Here is a 17,057-nt window from a genome sequence, read left to right on the forward strand (position 1 = left end):
CAGCATAAGATGGTATAATTTTGGGTTTATACTCCAGAGGGGGGTGTGCACTTGAGCAGCTGGGCAGTTCCTTAGCTGTAACTGCCTCGTGCAGAGCTGATCACAGCAGTTTGTATGTACTGCAGCTGGGTGTGTCCCTACCTGTATGTGTGCTGAAGTGTGGGAGAGGGCTTGGCAGGCTGGTCACAGCAGTACAGTGTAAAGGGAGCCCAGTCTGGTGGGTTAAGGGGGGCTCAGTGGTACCCCAATTCCAGGTTGCTCCCTAGGGGGAACCCATCACAGGGAGGGCTACTCTGGATAAGGCAGAAGAACGTAAAATGTTCACTAGCTTGTGGTGTGACTTGGTCATTTCCTGTCGTAGTATCTGTAGTGCCTCTGCCATCCACTGTGCCAGGTCCTGAAACCTTTTAAAGTCATCTGCCATTGATTGCAAAGGGGGCATCACCATCTCATGAGGTGATGGTGGTGAGAAATGGGCCTGAGGGGTAACTTCTTCCTCAACTTCAGCCTCTTGCTCTCCCCTTGTCTGTTTAGAGGGGGGGTCAGATACCCTCGAAGCAGCAGCTGAAGGAGGGTGTCTCCTTGGTTGTGGATAGACTACACTACAACTATGGGAGGCATATTCTTTTTGAGCGTGACAGTGATCCCAGTATAGCCATTGTGAGGGTGGGAAGGAGCCCGGTGGTTGTTTCCACAGCTGTCCAGAGGCTATGGATCAGGAGAATGATATGGGTGTGATCCATAGTGAATGTGCGCACGATACGGTGGGTGAGAAGAGCAACAGGAGACTGTGTCCTCTTGCTCACTTTCTGAATCTGAAGATGAAAAGGGTGGTGAATGACAAGTGGTCGTCAGAGCCAAAGTTCCGAGTGAACTCGGAACCGAGTCCCAATTACTGAGCAGAGGCAAATAGAGTGTGTCAAACATTGAAAGATCTGTTGCGTACTGGAAGGTGTCAATACCAGTGGTGGTGGTCAGTGCTGAGGTGCCTGTTCTGAAGGAGTCAGTGATATGGACCTGATAGTACGCAGATTGTTGGTGCTTGGTGTGCCACAAAAGATACCAATGTCAATGTCTGTGCAGCAGGAGCCTTCCCCTGAGAGTTCCTTTCCTGTTCCCATTGGTTCCTTAAGCAACCCAGCACGCTCTATTGGGACAGTACTGTGAGAGCCTTGGGTTCTGGGATTTAGATGGCTTTGGTGCCATCCATACTGATGATACTGATTGAGCTGGAGATCATTTTCAGCTAGACTAGGGCTAACTGTGGAGACTCATGGCCCTTTTCTTAGAGGGCTTATGTGAGTGGGTCATGGACATCTCCTTGGGCTCACCCCCCTTTGAAGTAGAAGATTGTGGTGAGGTTTCTCACTGTCCACAGGACCGCTGAAGGGCTGCCTCCATGAGTAGGACTTTGAGCCTCAGTTCTCTGTCTTTTCTGGATCTGGACTTCAGTTGCTGGACCAAACCACACTTCCATTGGATATGTTTCTCTCCTGGCCAGCAGTACCACTGAGTGTCCATCAGTCACTGGGATAGATTCCTTGCAACTGAGACACTTCTTGAAGCCCAGGGAGCCAGGCCCTGTCCGGGGACGGTGGTTCCCTAACCGGGATTGCAGAAAGAACCAAGTCCTTTTCTCCTTTCCTTCCTCTTTTTTTTTTTATATAAAGGCAACAGCCAAATAAAAGATAAATGAAGAAGAAAAGAAAAGCTTCAAATGGAGCTAATGGGTAACAATTCTAAAGAGGTTAACAATCTGCTAACGAACAGCTAAAGCACTGTCTCTAGCCAGGAGTGACTGAGAATGAACTGAGGAGGGTTCGCCCACGCACTCTGGCTAATCTCGTGGCAGAGCCCGGGGAACAGCGCATGAACAGGCTGGACGGACACTGCTACCAAACTTCTCCAATCAGCAGCAGAGGGATGGACACACACACCTACAGTGGAACAAGCAGAGAGACACTTACAGTAAGAGCACCCATATGGATACTGCTTGAAGAAGAATGAGGACTAAACAAGCCTCTCAACACCAGAGGCGGTGTCTCTAGGTCAGAGTTGAGGCACATTAGTAGGGTAATGTGGAAGAAGCTTGCATATGCATGTTTGTTCTGTGGTTAAATATAACACTTCAGTTTTTTCCAATTATTAACTTTAAAATAATTTAAAGATAAAATAAATATATCTTTCCCTATAAGTATGAAGAAAAAGAAGTGGCCTAAGAGTGGGATAAAGGCACAGGTGTTCAAAAGAGTCTTATTAACCTTCCAGACCCAAACATTAAGTTCCACAGCCTTGAGATTCAAGAGAATTGACAACTAGCCAGAGGTATACCACTGTCAACCAGAAGGCAAATTACATATGTGGATCACAGTTTTCACTGGAGAAAACCAGATGTTTTTGATCCTGTAATAGAGTGGGGCCAAATCAATTGTTCCTGTTTGTTTCTTGACATATGGTGTTACAGATTTCCCGAGCATCTTAAAAGATAGGTATGGTAATTATTTTGTACATAATATTACCTGACTTTTGTACTGGATTATATACCAAGATTTGATATGCAAATATAGCCTAGAAATTATCAACTAATTTCCTTATCAAATAATAATTTTACTGTGTCCAAGGCATTCATGAATGAAAAGCACTACACAAATCAGACAGAAAAGGTGAAATTTAAACTTTTTATTAAAAACAATATATATTGAATCACATAGGACAGTTTAAATTGATTAAATTTAATTGAATGAAATATGTTGTCAATACTTTAACAATTTTCTGCTAAGGATACATGATACGTATTAGACTATTAACTCACACATACTTAGGTTTTTCTTCTGGAAATGACCTTTCTGTTGTAAAATATTAAATAAAACACAATGTTAAGTGTCTTGACAAATGCAATGATGACTCTGGTATCTGTTCTTGAAATAAAAAACAAAATACCAGTGCGGTCAGCTGGAGACAATGAAAACAGATTGTTTTGTTTAGATAACATAAATAACTACACTGTAATGACCCAAGGACTCAACATTATGAAAAAGGCAAATTAATAGTGGTGCTAGTTTCATTAGTAGAATATAAGAAATTACACTTTGCATCAGCAGTTAGCAGATTTCCATGATAGCCTCTAAATCTTGTAGGAGTCCTCATGATTTGTATAATTATGACCCTTTTAAACATGGTTGAAGTGATATATATAGTGGAACTGGACTTTCATGGATCTAGTTTTTGAATCAGAGTCCAATTCCTGAATATGACACTCTTGAATGAAACGCGTGGAATTTATGTTGTATATCTACTATTTAACTAGAATTACCTTAGCAGCAGCTGCTAAAGCCTCTTTACTTCTATTCTGTTGTTCCTCCAAACATTTTTCCAGTGCTTCCTGCAACCAATATGTAAAATAAAGTTGTAATACAGCATATGAGGAGTAGATAGAATTTGGTTCAAACACTCAAAATATTTAGAACCTGACCACACTCCCATTAAAGTAAACGGCAAAGCACCTATTGACTTCAGTAGTATAGGATCAAGCACTTGATGTATTCATAGCATTACCTTATGTTTTTGTGATTGTTGGATCAAGGCTGCTTCTACTTTTTGTGCTAACACTTCTTTCTCTGTATCCAGCATGTCAAGAAGTCTCTGATGCTATAAGAGAAAATAATCGAATTATTGCAACTATAGCCTCGTAGTACCACAAGGAAAAGGAGTTGGTGAAATACTGTTAACTAGACATGAATTTTGCTTATATGACCGTGGAAAAACTAGAATTGGTTAAACTACATACAGATTAGTTCCTTAATACCAGCAGTAATGAAGGGCACTGCAAGTAACATGAGATATATCTGATAAATTAATGTATTATTATTTTTCCTCAATCTTATGTACACAAAATAAAATAAAAATTATATTAATAAGTTGGGTTTGCTACCCAAATAATAAATTATTCTTACAAAACCTATGAAATTACTTAACGAGTATTCATTTAAATACATATGTGGAATTTAACAAAGTGTGGATGTACTAACTTTAATTTGAATATAAACCTATGTGAAAGAGAGCAACTATAAATACTCATATCTATACAACCAACCTAGACACCATACAGTTTTAAGGTCAGAAGATGAAAGCAAAAATTGCAGCTTTATTTCAATTTTCTTGTAATTTAAAACATTTTTCAAGGAGACAGTGAATGCTGACAATAAGTGATCAAGTACTTTATGTCTGCTTATATAATCTGTCATCACTGTTTCTAATTATAATCCTTTTATCTGGGTTTTTTTCCCCCAAGAAACCAAGTAAAGCATGCACAAGATGTGGTTTGCCTTTTAAAAAGTCTGAGCTGTGATGGGAATCTAAAAGTTATTAATGGAAAGTATTGATGCCATGTGTATTTGTCAAGACAACTGGCTAGCAAATCAGTAAACCTTAGCACATGCTGTTTAAGTGATGATTATAGTAACTTGAAATCACATGTACAGTATCAGTAAAAACATTTCATAAGATCAAAACCAAATACATAAAATAAATTTATAACAATACACTAGTTAAAATATATTGACTATAAAGCCCTCGCCTTGCAAACACATAAGCACATGCTTACCTTTAAGCATGAATAGTTCTTTTGACTACATATTCTAAAATGTATTCTTCTATAGCATGAAATCTACTACGCTTCATTTATGAGTTTCTCTAATACCATCCTGTATGTGAAATCTATTTTCAAACTGCAGTGGTTTTATGAGACATTTTTATATCTGGAGAAGAGAATACAAAAATGCAGACTGCTTTACAAAACAAAATAAAATGCAATTTCTGCAGCACAAACACTCAAGAAGGCATTTCTTTGTCAACTTACTTAAAACAGTTCTTTCTGGGTGAAGCTGACATTTAAATGGGAACACCTGTCCCAGCAGTGAAATTCACAAAGATTATATTTAATGTACAGAATCATAAAAATGTAGGACCAGAAGGGACTCAAATGGTCATCTAATCCAGTCATCTGCACAGAAACAGGATTACATACTATCTGGACCATCCCTGAGAGGTATTTTTCTAACTTGTTCTTTAAAACCTCCAATGACAGAGATTCCATGACCTCCCTATGCAATTTATAGATTTATGATGTGTATTCTAACTTTCACTGCAGGGTCACATTTTCAGATATTATCGCCAGGCTATCTTAAAATATTACGCTTTATTTTTTCCAATAACAAAGGCTCAGTATTCAAAATGAAACAATAAGTAGATTTTGTTTATGAGTGTGATGGGGTATACAAACTCCAGCCTGGCTGACAAGGGGTTAAGGAGCTGCTCTGGGCTCAGCCAGCACTGCCCTGCCACACCTGCAAGAGACGTACAGATAAGAGGAGGAGTAAAAGGGAGTAGAACAGCTCACTTGTGGGAAGGCCAGGGAAAAGATAGGATCTTTACCTTGCAGCTGCTGAGGAAAGGCCTGAGGGAGAGCAAGATCTTCCCCATCAGCGACTATCTGAAGGTCCCTCTCCAAGGGATGGTAGGACCTGCTTCTGATAAGACCCAAAAAGGAAGGCATTTTCTCTTTCCACATTTTAGCCCAGTTTATTTGTGTTGATTCCCCAAGTTTTGTTTATAGATTACCCCTGAAGGGGACAGAGTTGGAATTGACCTAGCTGGAAGGCCCAGGCCTGAGAGGATGCAACCACCACTCCTAGGTGGAGAGAGAATACCATGCCCAGCCACAAAGACATGCCAAGTGGTGAGCTGATCCCCTCCACTCTTTTCCGGTATAGACTGTGAGCTTTGGGCAATGGCAGGGTGGTGGGAAGTGGCCCAGAGAAAGCAACCTTAAGTCACTCCTGGACACAGACCCTTTTGTCACTCTAACAGGGCCCTGGGCTGGAGCCCGGTGGAGTGGGAGGGCCTGAGCTCCTCTACCAAAAGCCCCCTTCTGCAAGTCCAAGTGCCTATGCCCCTGGATACACTGCCCCACAAGCGAAGACCATTTTACAATCTGCTTTATGCGTCCTTAGTTAATTGACTACAGTCGGACTGAAATTAAGTCTTTTTTATGCCCCCCCTACTGTCGCTCAAGATTAACTTCTGTTAGTCTGAGTTCATTTAAAAGAACATCTATTGGTGCAAAAAGGACCTAGACATAAATGCAGATACTGACTCAAATATAGGGTATGACTCAAAGCCCACTGAAGTCAATGGAAAGACCCTCGTTGACTTCAGTGAGCTTCTGATCAAATCCATATAGAAGATTTTCTTGGATACATCAGTCAACTGAGGAAACAACCTCTAATTCATATAATATCAACTGTGACAAAGTTCCTCCTCTGCCTTGGTGGGTCCTGCACTTATAGGCGGATTTGCTCGCCTCGGAGATTCACGGCAACCCTCAGTTTGGCCATTGTTGCTAGTGGCTCAAACCCGCCATCCACTCAGTTAACTGGCCAGCATGGGGGAAACAGAGAACAATCCCCACAGTCTCTGTGTCCCACCTAGTGGGTCGGAGACAGGCCAGATCCCTTTCCAATTTAGACCTTCCCTTCTGGTGTTTCTCACAGACCAGGTCAATTCCTTCTGTGTCTGATCAGGAGTTGGGGGTATAGGGGAAACCCTCTACACCAGGTTCCAGCCTAGGGCCCTGTGGATAGCAGCTACCTACAATGTTCTCTGTATCAGCTGCATGACAGCTACAACTCCCTGGGCTACTTCCCCATAGCCTTCCCCAGCACCTTCTTTATCCTCACAGCAGGATCTTCCTCCTGAAGCCTGATCATGCTTGAACTCTTCATTCCTCCTGCAGCACCATTTCGCTCCCTGCTTCTTGCACACACCCCTACTAACTGATGGGAGGTCCTTTTTTAAACCAGGTGTCCTAATTAGCCTGCCTATAATTGATTATAGAAAGTTCTTAATTGGCTCCAGGTGTCTTGATTAGCTTGCCTGTCTTAATTGGTTCTAGCAGATTCCTGATTGCTCTAGGGCAGCCCCTGCTCTGGTCACTCAGGAAACAGAAAATTGTCATCCAGTGGCCAGTATATTTGCCTTCTACCAGACTCCTGTACTCCACTGGTCTGGGTCTGTCACACTGCTGTATATAGAATGGCAAAATTCATTCTTCTAGATGATAATCTCTAGGATAGCATTAATATCTAAGACAGTTAATTACTGTTTGGCACCAACTTTCATGTTTCAAATACGGAAATGCCACAGGTTTTTCTAACAGCATCAGAGTGGACCCAAATACATAGAATGTTTAAAAAACCAAACAAAAAACTCAAAACATTCATTTGAAATGATACTGAAGTATGCATTGATTCAATTCACTGCATGAGAATTAGAATTTATTGTTCAGAAAACAGTTCCAAGATTACAATCATGCAAGATACCAAAAGAAAAAAATAAGAATAGATCTCCATCATAAGAGCAACTTGCAAGAAACTGATCCTTGAGATGATCTCTGAAAACGAACAACTTTTTCCCCCACAAAAGACAGTGCAAAATTAATCCCTAGAGTGTTCAGTTTGTTACTACCTTGAATTGCTAGTGATTGGCTACTACAATGACAGGTAGTTTAAAAATATCAACACAGACTTACGAAATTCTACCACTTCTATTGAGATGTAGCAAAACAAAGAAAGAAAACATTAGCAGCCAATCTAAACAAAGCTTTGCAAATAAATACCAATTTACCTAATAAGTACAAAATTAAACCATGTATATAAAAAGCTATTGCTCACATGACTTACAATCTTTGATTACAGTAACTATCTGCCAGTAGCTGGGACCAGACAACAGGATTGGATCATTCTATATTTGCCCTATTCTGTTCATTCCCTCTGAAGCATCTGGCACTGGCCACTGTTGGAAGATGGCATATTAGGCTAGATGAACCATTGGTCTGACCCAGTATGGCCATTCTTATATTCTTATAATTCTGTAGAATTCCTGCAAAGTTAGTAAACTTTTGGGTATTTTTACATTGAACATTATTTTTCTCTCTATGTATAAAACGCTTTAAAATATCATTATCAACCTTTTGTGAATATAACACTGCAGGGATCATTTTATACACTAACTTGTCTATATATTGGAAATAAATTACTTTTCTATATGTACTTGGCGTTCTTTCAAAATGCAGATTAATGACTGACAGATTTCATTGAGACTTCATCCAATCCATTATGAATAGAATATTTTTTTAAAATCCCAAAATATTTACATGAGAAATATATCAAAACTTCGCCAAAGCCAGGAGCTTCTTGTGAATAACTTAGAATATCCTTTCCTATTATAATGTAAGTGTTTATTCATGTGGAATAATCCTTCCATAAAAGGTTACCTTCATATCTGAACTTCCAGAAGTTCATAGATCATCACAAATGTTGCAACAGCTGTCCATACAACGCAGGAAAGCACATTCTCTTGTATTAGAGCTAGAGAAATACCTTGCAAAACTGTTTATTTGGCTTCAATGTTTACACTCAGCCAACTAGTTTTCTTTTTCAGGGGACAAAGAATTTTCAACTATTAGATTACATAAATTATTTGAAGAGAAATAAGTAATTGGGAAAGAGTTTGCAGAATAAAATACAGTCTATTCTCTTTCTCTGAAGTAGGTCTTAAGGCCAGAGAGCTTACATTACATAAAGAGGCTGTATATAATAAAGAGGATCAATTAACAGATTTAATGGAATTAAGGAGAGAGATTACTAACAATAGCTATTCTTCTCTGAGATCACCTTCGTGTCTTCACTTTAGGGGGAATATGTCACCATGGGTGTCAAACTGTGGAACTGCCTGGAAAGCTGTGTCTGCTGGGAGGTACAAGAAAGCTGTCATGCAAGGGTGATGTTGTTACCCTACTTCAGGGGCAGCCAACATGAGCCTGAGAAGGAGCCAGAATTTACCAATGTACATTGACAAAGAGCCACACTAATGTGTTAACAGCCCCTCATTAACTCCACCAACTCAAACCTCCAGCACCAATCAGTGCCTCCCACTCCCTCTCCATGCCTCCTGCCCACCATGATCAAGTGTTATGCAGTGTGCAGGAGACTCTGGTGGGGAAGGGGGGAAGAGCGAGGGCATGGCAGGCTTGGGGGAAGGGGTGGAGTGGGACCAGGCCTGGGGCAGAGCAGGAGGTTGAGCACCGAGCACTCCCCGGCACATTGGAAAGTTAGCATCTATAGCTCTAGTCCTGGAATCAGTGCCTATGCAAGGAGCTGCATATTAACTTATGAAGAGTCGCATGTGGCTCCGGAGCCACAGGTTGGCCACTCCTGCCCTACTCTATAAAAAGGAGTGTATCTCCCAACCACTTTGGTTCTTTTTTCCCCAAAGCACAACATCTTCATACTATATAGAACTCAAAGATCTAGGAGATGGTGGGTGGGTCGTGTGAATACATAGAAGTGATGCTCAAAGAACATTTCCTGGTAAGTAACCTCTCTTTCTTCTTTGCATTCCCACCCTTAGGAGATTAGTAAGCAGAGCTCTACCAGAAGGACAGCAAGCAAGTAGTTCTTAGCTAAATATGGAGCTTAGCACAGCTGTCCAAAACTGGCCATCAAAATGCAATGTTAAATACAAGTACAGTAACTTCACTTAAAGTCATCTCGGTTAACATTGTTTCGTTGCTGATCAATTAGAGGACATGCTCATTTAAAGTTGTGCAATGCTCCGTTATAATGCCGTTTGGCAGCCACCTGCTTTGTCCACTGCTTGCAGGAAAAGCAGCCTGTTGGAGCTAGCTGGTGGGGGCTTGGAACTAGGGTGGACTGACAGCCCCCCTATCAGCTTCCCATTCCCCTAAGTTCCCTGTACGGCTGCTGCCCAGCAGGCTATCAATCCCCCCACTGCCATGTGCTGCCCTCTGCCTTAGAGCTGATCTCCAGAGCCTCCTGCTTGCTGTGCAAGCTGGGGGGGGAGAGGGGGTGCTAATATCAGGGTATCCCCCTCCTTCCTGCTCCTGTACCCCACTTACCCCATTTCCATAGTTTTGGGGGGGTGAGGAGACATGACAGGGCTCAAGATGGCGGGAGCTTGCTGGCAGGAGCTGCTGCCTCAACTTGCTGATCTATTAAAAAAGGCTGTGTACTTAAGTGTGGGGTCAGCGTACTTAAAGGGGCAATGCACATCTCTCTCTCACACACAGGATGTGTCTCTGTCTGCCATGCTGTCTCCCCTACCTCCAGTCCTGCTGCCTTGTAGAGTGTGAGGCTACATTAACAACATGTTAACCCTTGAGGGCTTAGCTGATTGCTTGTTCATCATTTAACAGTAAGGCATCCCTTGGGAAATATCCCACCCTCTGACTTCACCACCACAACCAAGCTTCATAATCATCACCACCGTGTACCAGTATTACATTGTTTGTTTAAAACTTATACTCTCTACCCCATTTACATTAATTCTTATGGGGACATTGGATTCGCATAACATTTTGCTTAAAGTCGCATTTTTCAGGAACATAATTACAACGTTAAGCGAGGAGTTACTGTAGTAGTGATTACTGAAAGGGTGCACCTAAATCCAAGTTACTGCTTTGCAAATCTCCACCAGGGCCTGGACCATGTCACTGATGCTGTGTTGGCACTTCAGGGATGAATTTTTAAACCAGGGGATACTGCTTTCCTAGCTGAGATGCAACAGTGTTTCAAACACTTACTAATCCAGGGTGAAATTCTCTGTTTAATGAGTTTTCCTTGGCATTTATTCCCATATGCTACAGACAACCTATTAGATCATCTACACAAGGCTTGGTCTTTTTGAGATAAAAGCAGGATGGGTACCCTCTTTACCTCTAGGCTATAGAGGCATGCTTCGCCTAAGTGGGAATGGTGCCTGGGGAATAACATACCGGGAGGGAAATATACTGGGATAGGTGGAAATCTCAAACCACTTTATGTATCAAATTGGGATTGAGCCCCATGGTGACTTTGACCTTAGGGACTATAGTTTAAAGGTGGAGGGGCCAGCAAAGTATTAAGCAGATGTAACTGGTATGGCAAAAGCCTTTATAATTGATAAATGTTTTGGGAAGGCCTGTGCAAGATCCACATAAAGAGGGCTTATCAGCTTTGTTAAGACAAGACTTAGGTTCCATCACATCAGCAGCTTCCTAATGGGTGGAATGCAAATCACAGAATATGAGTGTTGGAAGGGACCTCAGGAGGTCATCTAGTCCAACCCCCTGCTCAAAGCAGGACTAATCCCCAGATTTTTTTTTACCCCAGTTCCTCAAATGGCACCCTCAAGAATTGAACTCACAACGCTAGGTTCAGCAGGCCAATGCTCAAAGCATTGAGCTATCCCGCCCCCTGCCCCCCAGGGGGAGTCCGTCCAGGAGCCTGAAGACTGTAGGGTGAAAGAAGATGAGTTTGCCTTAAATGTAATTATGATAAGTAAATATTGTTGTCATATGAATCTTTAGCCAGACCAAGATTAAGCCCTGTGTCTTAAAATGTAGAAGGTACTTTAGGACTCCAAGGACTCCAGGTCAAGATGAAGTGAGTCCTTTACCAGTAGCCCTTATAGTACACCTTTCCATTTTCTGTTCAGAATGGAGCTACTATTGGTTTGGAAGAAGAGGGACTGAACACTCAGAGCAGAAATGGTCCACATTAGTTAGCAGGTTATCTTCCTCCATGCTGCAAGGTGGAGTGCCTCTAGATTAGAATGCAGAACTGTCCCTACCTGTTGACACAGGAGGTCTGGAGATAAACAGCATGCTTGCTGCATTTTTTTGGTCAGTTTCAAAAGATCTGGATACCAGCGCTGACTGGTAAGCAGCTTAGCAAATATACAACAGTTTGTGAACAAGGTCAGGATTGCCTCCTTCTGTTTCTCAATCAAGGATTCTGGGTTGGGAGCATTCCATAGGGCATAACTGTAAGGAGACATAAATAGCTCGACTTTTGCTCACTTAAAAGGCCAGATTAGTAGTAGTAGAAACATTTTGCATAATAGCTCCTGGAACTGTCTAGGTTCCTCAGGAGGTGAAACAGGTGAAGCATCAATATGATATTCTGGTGAGATGCCATTCATATGTTTCTCCCAAGAGGACTCAAATACTTCCTCTGAAAGTTTCATATCATTCCTCAGATACATGCAGATCCTCCTGTAAATCTGAGGGATCTGGTCAGTATTGGTGCAGTCAAAAAAGAGTACATGTGTGCCATGTGAGAAATGGGCACCCATGAGCACATCAGTCCTGAGGCTGGTGCTTGTGTCTCAGCCTACAGCAGGACTTTCAAGGAGTCCTGTATGTAGGACTATATGAGGAGCTGAGGTGGGCCCTGCATGAGATACTTCTATGATAACTGGATCTGAATCACAGAAAGATGGCATGGGGTTTGAGGACAAGTTGGAGGACTCTCTAGATTTCTCTCTGAAGGGGCTGAAGAGATGCTGATGGCAATCCTGGACTGAAACCAGAGAAGTTTATACAGGCACAGAGTTGAGCTGTGGAAAAAAATGTAGTAGGGTGGCTAGCTGCTTCAATGGTGGACAGCCGCTCCAGCAGAAGGATTGAAGGTATTACCAGGATCTGAAATGGTGAAGAGTCCAAGTTAGTCCATGCTGAGATGTCTGGTTACAGAGAATTGTGGAGAAGAGGTGACAGTGGTGCTGTTTGAGAGTCTCCAGGGATCTCATGGGCTGAAGAATACAAAGGAGGAGATGGATTTTGCTGCCTTCTTTTTCTTTTGGTTATGTTCCTATTGTAGGGAATTGTGCTTCCTCTTCTCCTTCCTTTTACTCTGATGGGCATCTGCATAGACTTGGGTTACTGAGAGAGAGGCATCTGGCCTGTGGATAGGTCCAGAGTCAATGTCAAGGCTATTGGTACCAAATGAGGAGTAGATGCTAAGGTGGGAACCTACTGAGTCAGTCCCAACGTCATCAAGACTTGAGCATATACAGTGTCAGTTTGGTCTTTGGTGCTACTTTTTATTAGGCCAGTGTTGGTGGTACCAGGTAAGGTATTCACTCCCAGTTTCCAGTCTTGGGCTCATGAGAGATGGTGGTGCTGAAGCCAAGGTGGCAAAATGACTCTTGGGTCCTGTGTCAGAGAATATCAGCACTGAAGCTGGTCTTGGTACCTTTGACAGATCACTGGTGTATCAAGCTGCGAACAACAAGATATTAGATGAGCGTGGAGGTTCAAGTATCTCTTCCTTTTAATGCAGTGAGAGAAGGCATGGTGAATTACACATTTAGGCCTTGACTACAATACTGGGGTAAGGCAACCTAAGTAACGTCACTCCAGTTATGAGTCAAAATAGCTTAGTTAACTTACTGCAGTGTCGACACCATGCTGCGTCAACGGGAGACGCTCTCCCATTGACTTATCTTACTCTTCCCGCTCTAGTGGAGTATCAGAATTGACCAGAGAGCACTCTGCCATCAATTTAGCGGGTCTTTGCGTTCAACTTAGCGTTTTTGAGTTCGGTCAATGATATGCAACCTAGCTTGGAGTGAAACAACACAAACTATAATGAAAGAATTAAAAAAAATAAAGTTAATTATTAATCTACAGGAAGAGAGTGCAGTCTAGCTCCTGAAGACAGGAATCAGTGATCATGACTTCCAGTCTCTATTCCTGACTTTGAAACAGCCACTGTATGAATTTTGCAAATAATTTTTTATTCCAGTTTATCTATCTTAAAATAACATTCACTAATGGGGGGGGGGCAGGGATAGCTCAGTGGTTTGAGCATTGGCCTGCTAAACCCAGGGTGAGAGTTCAATCCTTGAGGGGGCCATTTGGGGAACTGGGGTGAAAATCTGGGGATTGGTACTTTGAGCAGGGGATTGGACTAGATGACCTCCTGAGGTCCCTTCCAACCCCGAGATTCTATTCTATTCTATGATCTACCTACTCTAAAGTGGTGTTATGAGGTTTCTTTAAACAGACATTTTCAGAACTGTGTACACAAATGGGTGCACGTTATGTTCATGGGCAAAAACCATAATTTTATTTTTTTCTGCTAACATGCGTGAAACTTTAGGTCTGAATATTTGTAAAGTGCTTAAGGACAGTCTGAAATAAAGACAAAAAACAATATTACAATCTTCTATTATATTTTGAAGCTCATATTTGTAACTATGTTTTTAAAGGTAATATAATATAATTATAATATATGAAATAATTGCCTTGTGTGTACTTATAAATTCAGACATACATTTCATTTACTGACTACAAGGGAGAAGAGGCAAAGAACTTGTGATCTTAGAATTCTTGCTTATTAGTTAGTTTCATTTTATTTAGCAAAGATGCTCTATTTTGTCTTTCCATTAACTACTAAAAAGAAGATAATGTTTTTGCAAAGTAACTTTTTCAAATGGGAAAAACTAATATATGAGAGGAAACCCTTTTTAAAAAGAGGATCAAGGAGAATCTTTTGAAATTTAACCTAAAACAAAAGACATTCAGAAATAAATTACAATGATTTTTTCCCCTTGCAACAATTTCTTTAGGCAACAGTTCCAAATGGAGAATGTTTGATGCAGATTCAAATATAAATACAGAGGTCCTGTGATTTTTTTTGATTCCTGTAAAAAAAGGAATCAAAAAAATCTTTTTTCCTGGAATGAGAGTCACAGGAGATATTGTAAACAGATTGAATCACAATCATAACTAGTTAGAAATTTTTTATATTAAATGTATCTGAAGAATGGTGACAGTTTATTCTCAGGTATGCAAATATATAACCATAGGGTTGCAAAAGTATATCGTATAAATAATTTACAAGATGAGTGAAGTAATTCAGATGTTTCCCTTCAGTTATTGTATAGCTCAAACACTATATATAAAGTACCAATAACTAGTTTAAATCTGTACAGTTATGTTCCAAACAAGTACATTAAACATATTCCGATTAATCCTAAAATGCAAGTTATAAATCAAAAATTGAATAAACTGTCCAAGGTTAATTGAAATGCTTTGTAAATATGGACAATTTGTACCTCACCCCAGTGTAGACTTATTATAAGCGGGAGGGGCAGAAAGCTCCTGTTTCCTCCTCCTTCAACATATCCATGAATGAATCTGCCATAATTTGGCTACATGAGCTGGTGTGTGCAGTTGATGTTTGGGGACACTATTTGTCTAAGTACAGTAAACCTTCACATTATCATTGAATAACAACTACTAAAATCAATGCATCCATGTTGGACTATGTGAGTGGTGTATGAATAGTAAACTGTGGGAGAATTCATTCAAGAACAAAATTGCAATGAAAATTGCAACATTCACTAAAGTTAATAAACATTCTATCCAACTCAACAGAATAAAATACTAAATTATTTATAAATTCATTGTAACTAATTGATGACTTTTCAATTCCATCTGAGGAAGCATTTTACAAACACTCATGAATTAAGCCTCAATAGCTCCACGAATAGTACATATGTAGTAAAAGCCTCATTTTGAAGAGGTGGGTGAACACTTTTCACAAAGCAATGACTCTATACCTCAAAGAGAATCTACATAACCCTTTCAAAAGATGAGTCTAAGAGTTTAAATTCATAACTATGCTAGACACAAAAAATCATGGTCTTAATAAAGACATTGGATTTATGGCTTATGACAACTTATGACATCCACAAACTCCTCTTTTCATCCTATGATTACAGGCATGTTAAATGGGCCACTTCACCTTGATTAGTCCTTGGAATGTGCACTAATTACTTGTGCTAAATCATCTGTTCAATCTTGTATTTAGTTGTGACATTCTAGTACCTTTCCTAGACCTGAAGAGGAGACTGTGTAGCTTGAAATCTTGTTTCTCCCTGAAATAGAAGTTGGTCCAATGAAAGATATTACCTCACCCACCTTCTCTCTCTAATATTCTGGACCAACACAACCACAACAACACTGCATGCAACAATCAAAGACATTTAAATACTAGGCATTTCAGTAGGGAACCACCAAACCTTCCCTGTAATAAGTCAGCTGAATGTCTTCATCTCAAGGACCAAGTTTTCATCCCATAACTGACCAGGAAAGCTCATTCACAGCAGTATTTATTCTTTTTAACCTGTAGATAATTAAGATTCTCTACTTTTTCTGGAAATAAAGATATAAACACCTTACACTTTCCACTGACAAGACCCAGGAAAAACGTTTAATGGAAACGGTCATCAGTACTTAATCCAATCTTTCATTCATCAGCAGAAACAATATACCACTGGACTCAACTTTTCTAGGATTCTTTAATTAAAATGTGTTCTTGTGTCTTTACGAAATTCTTCTTTTCATTTCAGTTTCTCATAGAAGAATCCAACTGTAGGAGGAAATAACACAGGGCCTGGGAAAAGCGTCATTATTCCTATTAGAGAGATAACTGACTGAGATTATAAAAATACACAGTTACTGATGACTCCCTCTGGTTAAATATAAATTAGGTCATTTCAAGACACTCATTTTTCAGTCATACTAAACATACAAAACCAAATTAATTGCAATTTACCAATAGTAGAACTGTATTTATGAAAATAGGTCTCTTTTTGTGCACTATTCAAAAATCTTATTATGAGAAAGAATTTTCTAACCTTAAAATAAGTTGTTTTCCTTTATAGATGCACCTGTATGCCCAATCCTGCACCGATATGTCACACTGACTCCTGGCCAACTTCAACACGTGCCTGAAAGAAGTGACTGAGGATCAGGGAACTACAACTGACTCCCTGTTCTGCCCCCACCTCTGCAACACTTCAGTTCTACATGGGCAAGGTAGAAAATCTGGTCCTGTAAGTTCTATTAAAAAGTAAGCTTTTCTACCCCATGCAAATTCCTCAAATGTTGACCCCTTGCTGCACAGCTGAAGTTCACCTTCTCCATTGCCAGAGAGGCCTCTAAACCAAGGCTGCAAGATTTCTCCCTCAGAGAAAACTCCAAAACAAAAACAAAAAATCAGTATAAGTTTTCTCTAATGATAAAAGCTCACTTCATTCAATTCAAATGGAAGAGAATTCATAGCAAAATGACAATTGGAGTAATGATAATTAACATACTCATTTAGACTGCAATTCAGCAATTACTTCAGCATGTGTGTAACTTG

The 17,057-nt window shown here is 40.5% G+C and overlaps 1 protein-coding gene across 6 annotated transcripts in view; it reads right to left on the reverse strand.

Moving 5' to 3' along the window:
• CCDC91 (coiled-coil domain containing 91) overlaps positions 1–17,057 on the reverse strand; it is a 336,190-nt gene that overhangs the window by 105,106 nt on the left and 214,027 nt on the right. For 5 of the 6 annotated variants that reach the window (XM_030539052.1, XM_030539070.1, XM_030539062.1 and 2 more), the window contains exons 9-10: positions 3,556–3,648; positions 3,314–3,382 (exon numbers count right to left, since the gene is read on the reverse strand). The exons of the other annotated variant lie outside the window; for it this stretch is intronic. In XM_030539052.1, coding sequence (XP_030394912.1) covers positions 3,314–3,382; positions 3,556–3,648 — 162 coding nt within the window. The remainder of the gene's footprint in view (positions 1–3,313; positions 3,383–3,555; positions 3,649–17,057) is intronic. 6 annotated transcript variants of the gene reach the window in all.

The sequence above is a fragment of the Gopherus evgoodei genome, chromosome 1, assembly GCF_007399415.2.
Source record: "Gopherus evgoodei ecotype Sinaloan lineage chromosome 1, rGopEvg1_v1.p, whole genome shotgun sequence".
Taxonomy (NCBI): Eukaryota; Metazoa; Chordata; order Testudines; family Testudinidae; genus Gopherus; species Gopherus evgoodei.